Below are 17,599 nucleotides of genomic sequence, written 5' to 3'. Positions count from 1 at the left end.
GGCTGCATTCTGCTTACCGTATCTTAGAATAATAAACTGCGCACCTTTATATTGGATCCTGACATAATGCGTTCGCTATCTTTTTCATTTATTAACCCTCTGCGGGCGAGAATTGCTTCTAATCTCGATAGCCTACAATGTTTTTTTTATAATTACGAGAGAAATCCAATTATGTAAAAATATATGCATTTTCTTCAAAAAAAAAAATAATATAATGCGATTGTCGAATGCACCATCTTTCTCCTTTGACAATTTTTTTTGTAACTCTATTGCTAACGGCGTTATAACCTGAAACTATTGCGTGTGGACCACCCAGTATAATTGTTATTTTAAAATGTAACCGCTTTGGATTTATTTTCAAATCGGGCACGAACTTTTGCAGTCACCCTAATTAAATAGTGCAGGCTGTCCCATTTAAATCAATTAAGGTGAGTGCTAAGACCTGTACAGGTACTAACTCCGGTGCTCAATATCAAAATGGAAATATCTCCTAAACTAATGATTTCGAGCAGCATCGAGTAGTGAATTTAAAAATATACGTTTCCATTAAAAAACAGAAAGTTGACCTTCGTATGACCTCTAAGCGTCTACATAGAACAAAGATATCTATATTGGAAAGTGTACACGTACACTAGTGCGATTTTGTGCTCGGTACGGTTAGTGTTAACTGCAATAAAGTTTCTTTTTCGGAAGGGAGCTTGCGTAAAAAAACGCGGCTTGCAGTTCCAGTGGATCGCTATAAATATAACCGATTACACGAGGCCGCAGCGCGAGGGTTAAATTATTGAAGGTTGTTGCCTCGCGAAGCGGAGAAGTTCAAATCACGCGAACCTTTGAATAAATCGTCTGTTCTTCGTCCGCGTATTACGTGCATAGTATATCGCGTCTAAACGGGGGCCGTTTAATCGTTCGATAAGAGCTCCCGAGGGAGCCTACACCATGCGTCCCGGTGTCGGAGGTTTTTTGCTCGATACGAACGCCCACGAGACGCCCCAGTCCCACGGGGCCCGGTACGCAACCATGTTTCCGCCCCTGGCGAGCGATCCAGCTTTAATTCACATCAGCTTGCGGGCCAACTGGCTGAAAGAACGTCTGTTGAACACGCCCTACCATTTTCGAAACCTCTTCAATCGTCAAATCCGTCAGCAACAGATATCGTAATTCTTATAAGAGAAAACTTAAAAGTTATGGTATTAGAGCTGATACATTCAATTTTGGTTAATGAATAGCTGTCATGAACGACTAAAATTATTTCGGCTACTGTTAAAAATGTGCGGAATTTTTATTTTCAATGACTTTTACCGGTTGGTGTCAAACAAAAAATATTAATCATTTGAAATAGTTATCCGTAAACAAAATATTAAGAATTACTGTTTTTCAACTTTATTGATAAATGTTCTTCAAAAACATGTTTGTAATAACTGTTATTTGGTCATCTGACGAGCAATCGCAGTTGCAACGAATCATCTCACAGTACTGTTGACCCAATTAGATATAGTTTAATTTATTTGACGAAGAGATGGAATCTACACTGTCAGTAGTATTGGTTGCTAATGGTCAGACGTCCGAGCAGTTATTTGTACACCCATCTGAGTCTACTGAAATTGAATATTTGAATTGAAAATCCACAGTCTGGGGATCAAGGGAGGGGGTGACTGTAAACGCATAGAAATGCCTAAAGATGAAAAGTGGAAGGCTGCGAAAAACCGTGAAAGAGTTGTCCGATCGATCGATCAAACAGTTTCGGCCGGTTCGATATCTGCCGTAGGGGTTGTGCTTGCGCGCACGCGTGGCAAATTGCCCACCGAAGGAGAGGGTGCAGGAGAGGGTGGTATGAATGCTTTGTGGGATTTCCTGTAATTAATATGCCGCGAATGATGCCATGCGTATCCACGATACCCCCAAAGCCATCGGATAGGACTATAGGAACCACCACCGCGGTTCCCTCTCTCGCTCTCCTCCCTTGTTTCTCTCTGACCTTCCGTCTCCGTTCATGGGAATACACAGAAGCCATAAGAAATTCGATACGTTCCCCGTGGCGTGACACGGCTGTGCACTGGACTGGGCCTCGCCACGGTGGTGCTTCCCACTTCCTCCCTCGCAAAATTCTCTGCGAGTTGCCGCGCTGTCTGTCTGTCCTGGCCACCGATTCGCATCGATGGATTCACCACCGAAATCGAGGGATCGACCGGTTTCCTTCTCTTTTTATCACTGCACTTTCTTTCCCCTATTTTTTTTTTTTTTTTGCGTTTCAGCTCGTCTTTCGAATATTTATGGCAGACCCACCGTTTCGGGAACGAACGATTCCCCGTTGTCGAGCGTCGGACGCCATTAAACAAAAATCTCCTGACCGGAAGCGTACGACTTTTTCGGCAAAATTTGAGTTTGAAAATTCGCCGAACACGCGCGCTATTGAACAGGAGTCGTCCGATGCGTCTGTTCATAACCTGCTAATTCTACTTCTCGAAAACGCTGGGCACGCGAACTTGACGGATTTTGAAAGTAACTTTCCCCGAAAACAAATGGACAAATTTTATTCTGTATTTTCGACTTATTTTCTCATTTTATAGTGTACTTTTTATGCTCAAGCACATATTATTGTGTAGCCAAACAGGTTTACTGCATTACTTTCAACAATTTTGTAACATTTCTCTAAAAATATTGCACAACTGCTCTGAATTTTTTGTTCACCAGGTATTATATCGATTTATAGTCTCAGAATTAAGAATTTGTACAGAAAACGTTGAATACTAAAGTTTCTAAATTATCTATACATTTTGGCTGGCTACACAAGGATTAACGCACACTATAATGATAGCAACAATGACTCTAATGCGCTCTGGCCACTCATGCACAATTTTGCGATAAACAGAGTATATCTTGAAAAAGAATAATTTAAAAGAGGTCTACATATAATATTAAAATATCAGAACGTGGTCACTGATTTTTAAGACAATTAATTAGTCTAAAGATTTCCTGTATTTTTCTAGGACCTGCGATTTCATGAAATACAATTTAGGTGAAAACGTGGAGATATTGAATAAGCATTTCTGTTTCATTCGGACCCCGACAGCAACGCCGATAAAAATTAATTTCTTCTAAAAATGTGTTCGAAAGTTAACCGAAATTTTGATCATCACGCCGATTCTGTTATCGCGATGATAAACGTAGTCACGAAGGAAGCATTATTACGTGTTTGATAAAGATCTTAGTATAGCGTTTTAAACACCGTTTAGCCCCGCTAAAGATGGAAGGAATGCAGTTAATTTGAAGTTTTTTCTCGGGGCCGAAGACGAAGATTTTTTACTCTGTTAAAGAGGATGAAGGGACCCTTTGAACGAGAATTTTGGGTTTTTGTTCTTGGTGTAGCGCAAAAAGGAAAGGAAAATGGCGAAGTAGCTCGAGGCGCAGGCACGCAGAAAGCCCGAACAGCAGTTTCTGGTATGATTTCAGGGGGGTATACATTATAACGGAACCTAAATCGACTCGGAGCAGTCGAGAATTTTAACACTTTCCGGCCGAGGGTAATGAAGCTTCGATTAAGCGCGCATCGGCGGGCTCGTGTTACGCCTCGGCCGATTTCGTTTCGGCTCGAAAATTGCGGCCTCGCGAATGGAGTGAAAATTAATATTCGTTTAAGTCCCGATCGTTTTCGACGGAGTCCCTTCCATTTGTACGTTATGAAGATCTTTCGAAATATTAACATCATTTTCTACGGGCCTGTTATTAGCACAGTTTCTAGTAGCTTGAACATATTCAGCTAAACAAATTCACGAGCTATTCCATCTTTACGTAATATTTTATATTAATCGCTGAATCTATATCTATATTAGCCCTTTGCACTCGAAGCTAAACGAAACATTTCTTCCCACACCTAGAATATTGCCCTTGTATATATGTATTTTGTCATGTTATACGTACGAGAATGGTGCAATTTACTCGTACAATACCGAAATCTTTAGTAATTTATTAAATACAAACAAATGTAATAATGTAAAAAATATTTTGAATAATGATACAGCAAATTTTAGTGGTGCCTTACAGGCAACATTCGAGTGCTAAGGGTCAATTAGTTGCGGCTGACAAGAATCAATCATAAAAATTATAAACTATCAATTTTTGTGGTCAGAAGACGCGTGAACTGTGTCACATCTTTCGACAAGTATCCTTTAATTACCCTTCTATATTGCGCATAGAGTGTATCAGTTTCTGTGTATCTATTCAAAAAAATAAATAATATATATTATATTACTATTGTATATTATTAACCCATTGGCTGCCACGATCCCCATTTGGGGATTTTGGAATTTCGCGTACACCACTCGGCGCCAGAAATATATTTGGTACGTTTAGTTTCATTCTTTCAATCTAAAATTTGGCAGTTAATGGGTTGATACATTGCATTATATTACTTACAACCTGTCGCATTAAGTATCTTCCGAATGCAAAATTTCCGTTGGAAGAATTGCGAACGTGCTGCGGACAGTACCGGAGCAGAAATCGTACTTTCCAGAAGTACCGTTGATTTGCACGAGCGAGTGAAATAATTGGTCGTACCAGGGATCGCGTGGAGGATTCATAGAGTCGGAGAGATATCCAAAGAATGCGACAAACCTTGTCAACGCGTGAAATTGATAAATGTGCGAGCGCGTAGTGCTAAAATTCCGAGGAAAAGTCGAATCACAGGGGACGCGAGCGCGCGAGGGACAAGCAGCGGCTACGTTACGCAGTTATGAGGCCGTCTTCGAGATTGCTCGGTCGTTTCTAAAATCGGATATAGAGCAACGACCTTCCAAACAACATGAAGACTCCTACGCCTGCGCCCGCCGGAATTCCACGGATATCAACCTCGGCCGGTGTCGATTAACTTCGAACAAGGCCGCCCGCGACACAATCGTACATCAATTAATGGATGAACGTGGGATCGATTGTATCGAAGAACCGCGAGAATATTCGACTGCAAAGACGCTTATACGTACCGGTTGTCGGCGCTACTAAAAGCAGACAGACGCGTCTGGCGCGTCGCGATTTTCAGTTATTGTAGCGCGTTACGTAACGGCGCGAGCTTCTTTTCGAGCGAATTCGAGAACCGGTCGCCATTTTGGTGTACATCGCCGGCGAACAGCTGTGTCAACTAAACTTTTTCGCCCGGGATAAGGATAGAGTTTCTTTGATGAATCTGGAGCTTCGACTAGACAACACTGAGACTTTGGGAAAATAGCCAACGTACTCCCACCGTTTAATTTTAATTGCTTCCCTTAACACGTTTCCTACCCCCGTCATACGTACATTATGTGAACACCAGTCAAATTGATTTTGCACACATTAAAATCATAGAGCATTAACACGATACTCAAAGAGTCCACGGCTTTATCGAATTGTTTTAATATTTTACGAGTTAATTTAATCAATCTTTATGATTTAGTAAAACATTTTAACGGGGAAGATGGGTAGCGAAGCAAATTATTAATCTATTGTTTCAAATCGTGAAGATAAAGCTGTATTAATTTACCCGGTGATTATTTCAGAATTTTACGGTCCATAACCAATGATTTTTCAGTAAATCCTAAGTCGTCCACAGTAATGTAATCTAATAATTTCATTTGTTATTACGAGAAATGATATTTTGGTGCTGCCTCTTGGTACAATTAATAGGCGTCCCCGGTAGGACTATCGATCGTTTCTCGAAGACGAGATACTCCCTGGAGAAAAATCCCAATACAGTTGTATCGACCATGAAGAAAGGATAAATACCTGTGCTCAGCCGCACGATCCCGTTGTCTCCTGTTCTTGAACCAGTTGCTGACTTGCGTGGTGGTGAGGCCCGTAGTTTCCGCCAATTCCCGTTTCTCACGGGGCGAGGGATAAGGATTGGTAGCGTACCAGTCCCTCAGGACGCTCCTGGACTTTTCCTTGAAGCAATAAGACATCTCCTCGCCATCCCAGATCGTTCTGGGCAGGGGGAACTTACGTCGCACGCGGTACTTCCCTGTAATTCAAACGTCTTCGATCAGCTACCACATCCCTTATGGCAACCGTTAGACCCTTCCGCTATTTATTTTACAGTTACAGCTCGTAATTTCGTCCATGATTTCTTAGAAGAAGAAACGAATTTGTATTTGTCCTATCTGCTCTCCGATATATCGGCAACGGAACAGTTGAATTTCATTTCGATTTAGAAGAAATTAATAACATATTTACTACTCGAAATTTTAAGACTGAAGCTTGATCTTCTTAACCCTTCAGGCATGACGTAGCATAGTGAAACGAGCGAGAAAATAACTGGAGATCCAGGTCTAATGCTAAATCTTTCAAACCACTGAAAGTGACTGGTTGCTTTGTAAAAATAGATCATTTTTATTACAACAGAGATATACTTGAATTGAGGAATTTATTACAGTAGGAACTCTATTATACGACCCTCTGATGTCCTCCTACCCTCTAATATCCCAACATGATTCAGATGTAAACAGTTCAACCTAAGGAGATTCATATGCAACACTATTTGTTGTGCAAATTAATAAAAATTTAATCTAACATCCTAGTATCCGAACAGTTATGCTTTCCTGTTCAGTTCAGATAATCGAGGTTCTACTGTATCTCCTTTATTTTTGAATTTATGGAAATATTGCATATTTCTCTCAGTCTTGTTTTTCGAGAGATTTCAAGGTCATCGGTGCTCCGTTTCAATGAAGTATATTTTCGCCGTCCAAAAAATAGGCTAAGTACAGAATATTGGGGAAACATGGACGTTCGGATAAGAGAACAGTTACGATAAATGAACTGTGCAGTATGTAAATCACCTAACATCGAACAGCTCAATTGTGAAAAACACATTCTGGTGCCAGAGAATTCAGATATCAGAGGTTCGGATAATCGAGGTTCTACTGTAGCTATGAAGCATATTAAGGGATCCAAATATCCAGCAAATTATAATAACCTTTGCACAACACGACACAACGTTGGCCATACAAACAGAAACTGACAGCTGGGTGTCATCCCCGAAAGGTTAATAGTCGGTTTATTGGTCCAAGAAGTAATCTTTATCGCAAAACACAAAATACCATACTATAGTTTTGTTTTTAATTTGCTGACAGCATTAGGAAAGAAAGGATAATTTATCTTGTACTTTTTTCTTCAAATTTGTAATAATGTAAAACTAGGATCAAGAAGAACACTGTTCCGACACTATCTTTGTTAAAAATAAATATTTAATGCATATCGTCTAGAGCTGCAACACAACAAGAATGTACTTATGTACACGGTGTTTATATATGTCCCAAATGCCTAGCCGATAAAAGTCCTAGAACCCCTTTTCTACGTTCGGCATGAATCAAAAAATCTCCTGGCCGATATATGTCCCTGGCTAGACCCGTGGTATGGACATATATCGAGTAAACACTGTATACATCTGCGATAAAAATCTTTCCGTTTTATATTTCTTATAAAAATTCTTCTATTTTGCAGAAGGATCAAAACCTAAAAATTTAAACATCTACTGTTCCAGGCTTCTTTAAACAAAATTTAGAAATTGTTCCGCGGTCAATAAAAGGGTCGATTAAAATTTATGTCCACGCTGAAGCAACGACGAGCAACTTTTACCGAATAGAAGAAGAAGAAGAAGAAGAAGAAGAAGACAACAAGAGGCGACAGAAAGTCGCTCGGCGTTGCCACAGTGTGGACGCAGCTTGACAGTATTTTTCCTTGCCAGGGAAATCGGCCGTGTCGCCGTCATTAATTACAAACAAAACCGCGTCAAGGGTGGATTACGTGATTTACGTTAAAGACGTTCGAAATAACGCCGCGGTATTTTCGAAACGGTGCACGCAACGGAGTCCATTTTATTTTTGTCGTTCGATCCCGCTACAAATAACATACCGTGTGCATTGTTTCACATTTCCACGGTATTCCGGAGCAGAACCGAATTTTATCGGTTCCCTTTCGGTATATGGCGCGTAAATAAAGATTAGAGCGACGAACAACGTTGAAATAGTGCGCCGTGACGCGGACAGAATAATCGTGAATTCCTCAATGAACTAACTTTGGTATGCACGCTGCCGGCCAACGTTTTGGAATTCTCGACAGAAGTTATGTCGCATGACTAACGCGTTCCTCGATCCGAGGTTAATATTCTACGCTACAGTTATCGAAACGAATTTTCTTTTATTCGCAAAGAAACGAATGAACAATAATTTCACAGTACTGTTAACAAAATACAGCTGCAAAGACTAAAACAAAATTCCGGAATCCTCGATTCTACAAATCAATAAATTAAACACAACAACATCCATTTATTTCGTCGTCTGATACAAAGAGACGTTTTCGTCTGCGCTGGATTCATTCGACGTTACAAAATACAATGCTAAATTTAAAATGGCTACGTTAACGTGACAAATAAATCCCTATTACCTCCATTTCGCAGTGGTTTTCTACTTTTAGCCGGCAGTTTTTCCAGGGACGTTAAATAATTTACGAACAAACGATACGCGGTCGATCGACGTGTTTCGTTCAGTTTCAAAGGGACTCGTTACCGAAGATTTCGGACTCCGTCGCGACCGGAAATCGTCCGAAGAGGTCGCACGCAGCGTTTCCCTATTCGCTTCCCGGGATTAGCGGACTCTCGGCGGATCGGGTGACACGAATTGGTCCGCGAAAGTAAATGGAAAGATCTAATTAGAATGTCAGCTCGTTAAACTCGCGATCCTCCCTGTTCGCAACGCGCCGGACGGAAATAAAACTGGCATGGTCCGCGCGGAATTGCCGCGCGCAACGCTTATTCCTTCGCGATATGTTTCTGCCGCGGCCATTATGATCGCCGGTGAATTATGTAGATCCGGAACGTTGTTACTACCTCGGCGCGGACGCGACTTGCTGTATTTTTAACGTATCGCGTCAGTAGCGTCAAACGAGATCCTGCGATCGGAGAGGCGGAAAAAATCGTGCGAAATGATTTCATATCGGCTCGAACGAAAATGGACGAAATTGACAGTTTAATTAATCAACGACAAAACAGTCTGGGCTTTTCTTATTCATTACGCGACCCAAAATGTGAATTTATACACCTATTGATTTCAACGTACCGTTTCTGCACACATTGTGTATGATATTCTAAATTTTTGGGCACACCACAACCTCGATTATCCGCACTGAAAGTGTTCGGATGATAGTTTCGAATATTTGTACAATTATTTACATGTATCGGAATTGAAATAATTGAGGGTCTACTGCATTTTATATTATACGTAGAACCGTTCATTTAAAAGCATTAATTAGCCATTTATAAAACCGCTGATATTGCTTCTAGAGTAATCCGAATAAACTTTCAGCTACGACAGCAGGACTTTTACAATGTTTATAAAGATATGGTTTGCATACTAGGTCGTCAACCTTAGAAATTTTTAATGATGAATCGCTACTACTAACTACTAATACCACGTCTTCTCCGCGAAGTTGTTATAAAAAAAACCAGATGTAAAAATATTTGTCCGGCCTACCGTGAACATACTGTTAACTACTCCACCTGACATCTTTGTTTAAAAAGAGAATAGTAAAATGTTTCGATCACGAGTCAGCAAGTCGTTTTGTCGCCTAAAATATTTTCGTTAGTTCGCAGAAGGCAATGGAAGGGACATAAACGTCCGCGCGTTTGTTTGCATAATAGTAAAATATTCAGCGCGAGGAGAACATTTCGACTGATAAAATTGAACGTGAACACTTTGTATATTTCATTTTCTATCAGCAAGAGCAAATCGCGAATCCGACGTGCAGCTTGCGAACGTAAAAGTCCGTTGCATGACTCATGTTATATCCTATAACTGGCTTTCTCGTTTCAAATGAGAGACTGGACTACTAAATAAACACTGACACCGTCGAATAAGAGTGTCCATTACTTCACCTTGTTATTCAAGTATATTCTGACAAGTTCACTGTAAGCGCAACTGCTGTCGGATCGTACACACGGCACGGTTGACACGCTACAGTATTTCCTCCATAGCGTCGCGTTTCTCTATCCGGCATCTTGTTGCGCAACCGTTTCGTCGAGTCGCGACGAGGCCCGAAGAGACCCGATCGTTTCCTCTGCTTCTTAAGGGGGCCGGCAGGGTTTGAAATCCATATACGTATGCATGGGTCAAAACCTTTTCAAACTATCGCTTCAATATTTCAATGAGCAGTTTAGAAGTGGTCAATTGTGTTTCCTAAAAGTCCAATTTATGTCTGTATAGAGCCCAAATTGCGAATTTCTACCTCATTGTGGAGTAATTTGTAATATTCGGCAGAAAATTCGAATTCTGAAGCAAGTATGACGTCACAAGACGGCTGCCGCTGAGAGATTCTCTTAATTTCGCGAGATTTAGTGTTCGTATCGAAAAAAGGGCTCTATACAGACATAGCAAAGACATGTACAAACACGGTGGTATGCATTTTTAATTGATTACTTACTTATTTAAGACGTAAAATGTCTAGAAGAAAAAGGCATAGCATAACATAGCGTGACAGTCAAGGCCAAATGCCTGCCGGCCCCCTTAACGTCGCGCTGTCCGCGCACGGTACGTTACGGGGGAAATACTGTGTCTCGATCGTAGAAAAACCAGTGGCGGCTCAAGCCAAGTGGAGGCCCCGAGCGGTAAAAACTTTGGGGCCCTCGAACTCAAGTTCCGTGAAAACTCTGATAAAGTTATTAACAAACAAAGACGGGGGGGGGGCCCCACGCGGCCGCTTAGCCGGCTTACCGTTAAACCCGCCACTGACATGAACGCTAATGTCTGAGAGAGAATACTAACCGACTGCACCGAGAGGCCTTCCTCTCAGTCTCTCGGTCTCGATATAATGAGCCTTGAGCCAGAGATTCTGCAGTTTCTGATGATTGTGCAGGCTGAACGTGTGGCTCTCGAGGATCCTGTACAGATCCTTAAAATGTCCCCGATGAAAGGCGACGATCGCCTTCGCTTTCAGCACGCTCTCGTGTCGGTGCAGCCTGGTGCAAGCCGGCAGGGACCACAGAAACCTGCCGAGCCTCTCCACGGATCCTGCCTGCTGGAGAACCTGGACAGACGACACCATCGCCTTGAAGACGATAGACAGGGGGGGCACACTGTTAGTCGGCAGAACTCATCCCGGTCTCCTCTTATTCTAGTGTATCTTGTATATGTTTTGTCAGATTAAATCGTCTCGTGTCTCTATCCCGCGCGAAAAAGGCTGCTTCTCATTCGAAACGAAACAGAAACAAAAACAAAAACAAAAACAAAAACAAAAACAAAAACAAAAACAAAGGAGCTCGCGAAGGTGTACCACGACGGGAAAAAAAAACAATTTAAAAAAAAGGAGATCTCGTTGATCGACGAACAATCTAATCGATCCCGTGATACGCACGCCCTTTTCGCGAGTTCAGTACCTTCAATTAGGGCTGCAATGTTCGAGCCGTTCGAACATCGAACCTCGAATCGTACCAAATATTTACCAAGAACTATCGGGTAATCACTTTTCGCGTTCAGATCGTTTGGATTTTTAACTCTGACTGTACGGTCGCTGGTACGGGTCACGCGAGACCCAGTCGCCGGCAAGTCGTTCTTTATCAGGCTCTAATCTTTTGTATCGAAGCGACTTGATTTATAGCCTTGAAGATTTTTCAAAAATCGAGCCGATACTATTTTAACCCTTCGCCGGCATTACCGGAAATACCGCCAGAAAAATCCCGGCATTGGTAAAACAAAAATTTCAATTAACTACCCGGCGGAGGGTTAACAAAAAAATGCTTCCTCGAGAATTCTTGATAAAAGTGGAAAAATATTCAGCACAATTTGAAGCTCGAACGATAAGCTCGTGTCCGAGCAGCCTCGAACGTTTGAATTTTTCCAGCGCTGCTTTCGATGCAAGACTCGTAACACCTGATCGCGAGGGACCCGGGGGGAAAAATGGATGGTAACGAGTTAAATTCCCATTAAAAGTAAGCACCTAACACGACGGAGGAACATAATGACAACACGATCGACACACGATCGTTCATTATCGTCGAAATTACCGAAAACGAGTCCCCGGTTAAGATGCGTCGCCTGTTACGAGTCTTGCTCGCGCTCGCGCACGCTCGTGAGCACCTGCCACGGTTACTTCTTCATTCGCGTCGCCGGGTGCCATCTAGTTTTCGCGCTCGACCGTCCCCCCTGACGACCGATTAATCACGATGCGCGAGAAATGCCGAGCATAATGAGAAACGAGCCGTGTCGAAAGCCCGAGAGAAATGGACGACGGCCCGATCATGATCGGACCCTAATGACGATGTACGAAGCTTTCGATTGCCCGACGACAAATCAACCGGTACGAGCGAGCACAAATGGGGATCCCCTTCCTGCCTATCCTTCCAACGCTCTCGGTTCAACTCGCTCGAATGTCAAGCGAAAATACTTTAACCCTCGAATGATATCAACTGCCATCTGCCATACTAAAGTCTCCCTAAAAATTCCAGTATTACCGAGACACTTCAAGTCTAGGGTTACAAAATCCAAATATTTGAAAAAAGCTACAGAAATTATCATATTCACAATTGTCTCGCAATATATCAGCACAGAGCAGTAGAAAATTCTGCTAGGGTCACGATAGACCCCATACCGTTCGAGAGTTAAATGATGGCTCAAACAAAACTAGTGTATTCGAAATAGCTAACAAAATTCTACTGTACATGTTTAGCGAGAAAGGTGATCTTGGAAAATAAGTGATATTACTGTAATTGTAGTCAGCCATCTTAAGTTCTATTCACCCGTGCATTGTAGGGCTAAGCGGTCCAGCAAAGTCGAACAGAAATAATTGGAAATGGCAGGCCCACTACTTTTAGTATACTTCTAATTGAATTCTATTTTAACATTAGCATTATTTCAGTAGCCAACCAAAATACATAACTTCAAAACTTTAGTATTTAACATTCCGCACAAATTCTTGTTCTGAGACTGAAATAGTGAACAGAGAATGGACATTCACAGTAGTTTTGTAACATTTTTAGAGGAAGACTAAAAAATTGGTAGATAGATACCCGAGTACCCGGTCGGCTACACAAGGATTAAAATCTTATTGCACTGGACACGGCCTTTTATTTTGGAAGCTGTAGCTCAAATAAAATCGACTGTTCGCAGTATGCTATTTGAAATACTACTCGGGGGGGAATCGATTTGTCTTCACTCTCGAAAACAGGTAGCTCAAGGGGGATGGGGAGGAACGAGCGACGGCACCCGGCGGCGAACGAGAGGAAGAGAAGAACCAGAGAAAAATAGAAAGAGAAAAAGAGAGAGAGAGAAAGAGAATAAATAACATTTCTTTTACGAACGTGAAATCGGCGGTTGTTTTTCGTATGATACAAGACAACTAGCGCCCACGTCTCACGGTGTAATCGCGAACGAACGCCACGCAATTGGGCGAACGACATCTCGCGGATCGACGGTAAATTTTTTTCGCTATGCACGCGAAAATTTTCGCTTTGCTCGCGCGACGAATCTCGTGGTTGCGCGATTATTTAATAACTGTAAACGTCAAGCGGCGCGGTATGCTTTTAAACGAACGCTTGAATTATTGAGAGGCGCGCGGATCGTAAACGCTCTTTAGACCACTCTGTAAGCGTCCTTTCTTATTGCCATCCGAACATAATTACGCGTTAAACGATTCCATTCCGAGCCGATGGCGGGGCCCCAGTAGTTTATCGAAAGCGCAAAACCTTTTGCCGTAAATTACGAGGAAGAGAAGCATCCATGTGACGTGGGCAAGGAGCTAAACGCCTAGCCGTGCGCGCAACGCACTTATGGGAAAACGTGTGCGAACGTGAACGTTCCTCGCGCATCTAACCTGTGCATAGCGGACAGCCGAGGGTCCGTTTTTCTTCTTTTACACGCGAACCGATGAATTCAAAACGCGGTACAATCAGCTGCGGCAGGACCATGGCGTTTGTAAGACATTTTAGACATTTTTGCGTTCAACCGATCGTTCCTTAACCTCTACTTAACCTCCGGCGAATCGTTTTTAGGTTAACTCTGTTTTTACATTAAACCCACTTCCGATATTCCATTACCGGCGCGGTAATTATACATAGCTTCGTTTCATGGTTCTTGTCTTAATTTATCGATTCATATACGCAGAGGTGCGCGAGAACCCGTTCTCGAGAATATTTTGAATATTTGAATCCCGAAAATTCTCGGAAGACCCGATACATTCGAGAATCCATTTTGAACAAAATTCTCGACTCGTTCAGACCCGACATTTTCGGGGTTATTTCACACCTCTGCACATATGACATTTATGGAATCCTATGTAGATGCAGTTCTAGCGTTAGCTGGAGATATTTTCGACACCGTTGAAATATTTAGTAATTTTCACAGAATTAAATTGAACAGGATTGACATAAGACTCTGGGGGGAGGGAGGGACTAATAGCTTCTATTTCGAATGTTGATGATTAAAAATATCACGTGCATTTGCTTTTGAAACGTACCTCTCCCCAAGTTAAGGTCACGCACAGTCTAAGATGCCTATTTGACACGACAGGCTCGTTCCGCAGCTCGGTAATTGTCCACGAAAGATCGAATTCGAAGAAAATGACAAACGAGTCTCCGCATTCGGGAATGAAATATTCATGAACGCGAGAAACAAAACTGGCGCGCACGCGCGGGCATGTCCGACGCCGAGGAGCGTAAACGTCGCACACAAAACAATTTATGGTCGCAGTAAAAACGCATGAACTCCATTAGCCGCGTGACACGCGAGTGAATCTTGGCGCGGTGCTGTACATTGTTGCGCACGATACACCTTGAGGCGCACAGAATTTCAGGGCTGGTTTCGTCATCCCATTGCAAGGTGCATAAATTTATGTTAAGGGTGCTGTTAAGTATCCCGCGAACAGTCGTTCGCGGCGGCCAACAGGTTAAGTGCTGCTTCGCACGTTATTTTATCAATGCTACCAGCGTGGCTCGTCTGCCTGCAATTATAAACAAGCACGGATTGCAAAATGATTTTCGGCGGCCTCAACGTATCTACCGACGGACACCACGCGTATGTAGATACCCGAGTTGTTCGGAAAACTGTCGCATTACGCCTTTCCGTCGGATCGTGCCAACCAACACCGCGCGCGAGATTCTTGTCGACCAATCGGCGACTCGCACTTCGAAGGTAGTCGAAAATTTCAAATCGAATCACTATTCCACGTTCATTTTTTATTCGGAGATCGCATTCGAGAGCCGACAGTCTTCTGCTATTGAAGATTTTCGGATACCAATGTTCTAATCACAAACTTTCTGATCTTGCTTCCCCTTCGGAATGTTCATTCCAAGTGTTCCAAAAACAACACGATATGATTAACATGTCGGGCAGTCTTAGCCATGGAACACTACTCTAGTGGCTTCTCTAGATAGTATCTTTTCGAACGGTATGCCACTGTGGCTTGTTTATCTCGTGTTTAACCCTCCGCAGGTAGTGTTCCTTTTCATTAACGCGACCCGCACATGGGACTTGATTTTTATTGTTATTACATTTTTTTAAATCGGAAACAACTCTCAGGTACTTATTATAGCCTCTAATTTAACGTGCGACTGTCACCTTAGGTGGCTGGATGTTTATAGCTGTTAGCAATAGAAATAACAATTCGAAGGATTAATGTAAATATTTTGAATAATCGGACAGCAATTTTTAGTGACGCCTCAGAGCTCCCGTTTAAGTGTGATGAAATGTCTAGCGAAAAGCATCGAACGCCTAATCTCAGTGTTAACGTCGTTTTTACACACTCCGCGTTAGACCACTAAATACGACACTAAGTGCGTTGTACGCACTTAGTCGCCACGAGCGACGTATAGGTGACTCGTTGATCGCAACGACAGTTCAAGTGCATCGAGTTCTCCCATTCTGTTTTTTAATGTGCGTGATTATTATCGGATAAATTTTACGCGAAACCAGGAGTCAACGCATTTCAATTATTCGATTTATACTATCCGCACAGACACGCGGAACGGTGCCGTTCAGTATAATACTTTAAGGGCCCGGGATGGTCACGTGACTTTTTAAATAATAATTTCCATTCACAGCCTTCAGACCCGTCGGACCAAGACGGATCTTAAGTCTGTGACTAAACTTCTCACATTTTTTGCTCTGTATTATCGATGTTATGAATTCTGACGCCAGAAATGTACTTCAAGTTTTTGGTTTTATTTCGCTCAATTTGTAGGTGGAGATATTTTCTAGCGCGCGCTGCTCTCGATTTCATCTAGAGAGCTCATCTAATGTCATAAGAATTCTTGGATTCCAGGTAAAACGTGGAATACGTAAAACCATTTTTTGACGGTAATGTAGTCACTCTGTCTTATCGCGAATCTACGAAGACCGGGCCCTTAATAATATTTCTTTAGTGTAGTTCCCGTTACGTGTTCGTGCCGATACGATCGGATAGAATAAACACAGCATGAAGAATGTTTGATCGTTCCGTTCCGTATCTGTTGCGGACAGCGTCAATCGACCTTCACTCGTGCGTCGCTCATATTTCGTTGGTTGCTGCGACCAAGTGCGAACGAGTTCTAACCTTGCCCGGTACCTAGTGGTCGCCCAGTGATCGTTCGACAGTGCGTATAAACAAAACGCATGGAACTACGCAGCTCCCCGAATACAAACAGTGTTCAAGAAAACAATGCTGTTTCTCATCGAACAATATTGCAAGAATTGAACATCCGAAGGAGGAAGAAACAGAAAGGTTTGTCATTCAATCAAGTTTTCCGATGTAACGTTCTCGACTATTTTCGGTAGGTCTATGGCGTATGGCGAGGGTGAATTTTCGACCACGTTCGTTCGCGTTTGGAACCGAGGAATCAAAAAGCAGAATGGCCAAGCAAAACGTCACACTCGGCGGGTACTTACTTCGCAGACGCAGGCAACTTGATCCTGGGTGAAGCCGAAGCTGGGTAGTTGGCCGTTGGTACCGCTTCCGCCTCCGCCGGCGGAACTCGCGGGGCTATCCTGCGGACTGTAGCTGGAGGGTCCTGTCGCGGGACCGTAGGTGCTGGCCTCGACGGGCCCGGCAGAGTGACCCGTGAGTGGCGTGGGTGTCCCCTGGGGGCTATAATCACCGGCGGATCTCAAAACCTCCGTGCGACCGGAAGGGGGTCCGATCGCGCCACCGTTCCCGGTGGCTCCTCCGTAGGCCATCATCGCGTCATCTCCGGGGCCCACCGCGGTGACCCCTTGCACACCGTTCCCTACACCCTCCACCGTGAACCACTTTTCTTCTTCGCGCACTCGGTATCACACACTGTTCCCGCGTTACCACGCGATCGGATCCTCCTCGTCGACGACAGGTCGCGGCGGGTCCACGCAAGGGTCGCTCGGCCGACGGACGGGACCTGGTCCTATCGAGAATCGTTCCGACGGCGGGTTCCTAGCTGCGCGCGAGCCACTTCTAGGGTGTAACGCGACGACGATCCTCATACTAAGGATGTTCCATACTCCTTGGAAAATTGGTCCGGAATCACCCTTTTTTTCTTTTCTTTTCTAGTAGCCAGCTGTTCTCGAAAAACGATTCTTCGCGGGACGATCGAACATCCCCACTATTGGAAAACAAGGTCGATTCTTCGGCAGAGAATCGATTC

At 43.2% G+C, this 17,599-nt stretch overlaps 1 protein-coding gene across 2 annotated transcripts in view; it reads right to left on the bottom strand.

Annotated features, from left to right (window-relative positions):
- Nucleotides 1-17,162, bottom strand: part of So (SIX homeobox 1 protein sine oculis) — a 52,797-nt gene extending 35,635 nt beyond the window's left edge. The window contains exons 1-3 of one of the 2 annotated variants that reach the window (XM_076800665.1): nt 16,872-17,162; nt 10,782-11,064; nt 5,755-5,989 (exon numbers count right to left, since the gene is read on the bottom strand). In XM_076800665.1, coding sequence (XP_076656780.1) covers nt 5,755-5,989; nt 10,782-11,064; nt 16,872-17,162 — 809 coding nt within the window. The remainder of the gene's footprint in view (nt 1-5,754; nt 5,990-10,781; nt 11,065-16,871) is intronic. The other variant, XM_076800666.1, reaches the window with a different exon arrangement.
- Nucleotides 17,163-17,599: the final 437 nt, after the last annotated feature.

The sequence above is a fragment of the Halictus rubicundus genome, chromosome 15 (assembly GCF_050948215.1).
Source record: "Halictus rubicundus isolate RS-2024b chromosome 15, iyHalRubi1_principal, whole genome shotgun sequence".
NCBI lineage: Eukaryota > Metazoa > Arthropoda > Insecta > Hymenoptera > Halictidae > Halictus > Halictus rubicundus.
Note: the sequence above shows the minus strand (reverse complement) of the source record. Positions and strands in the feature narration are given on the sequence as shown.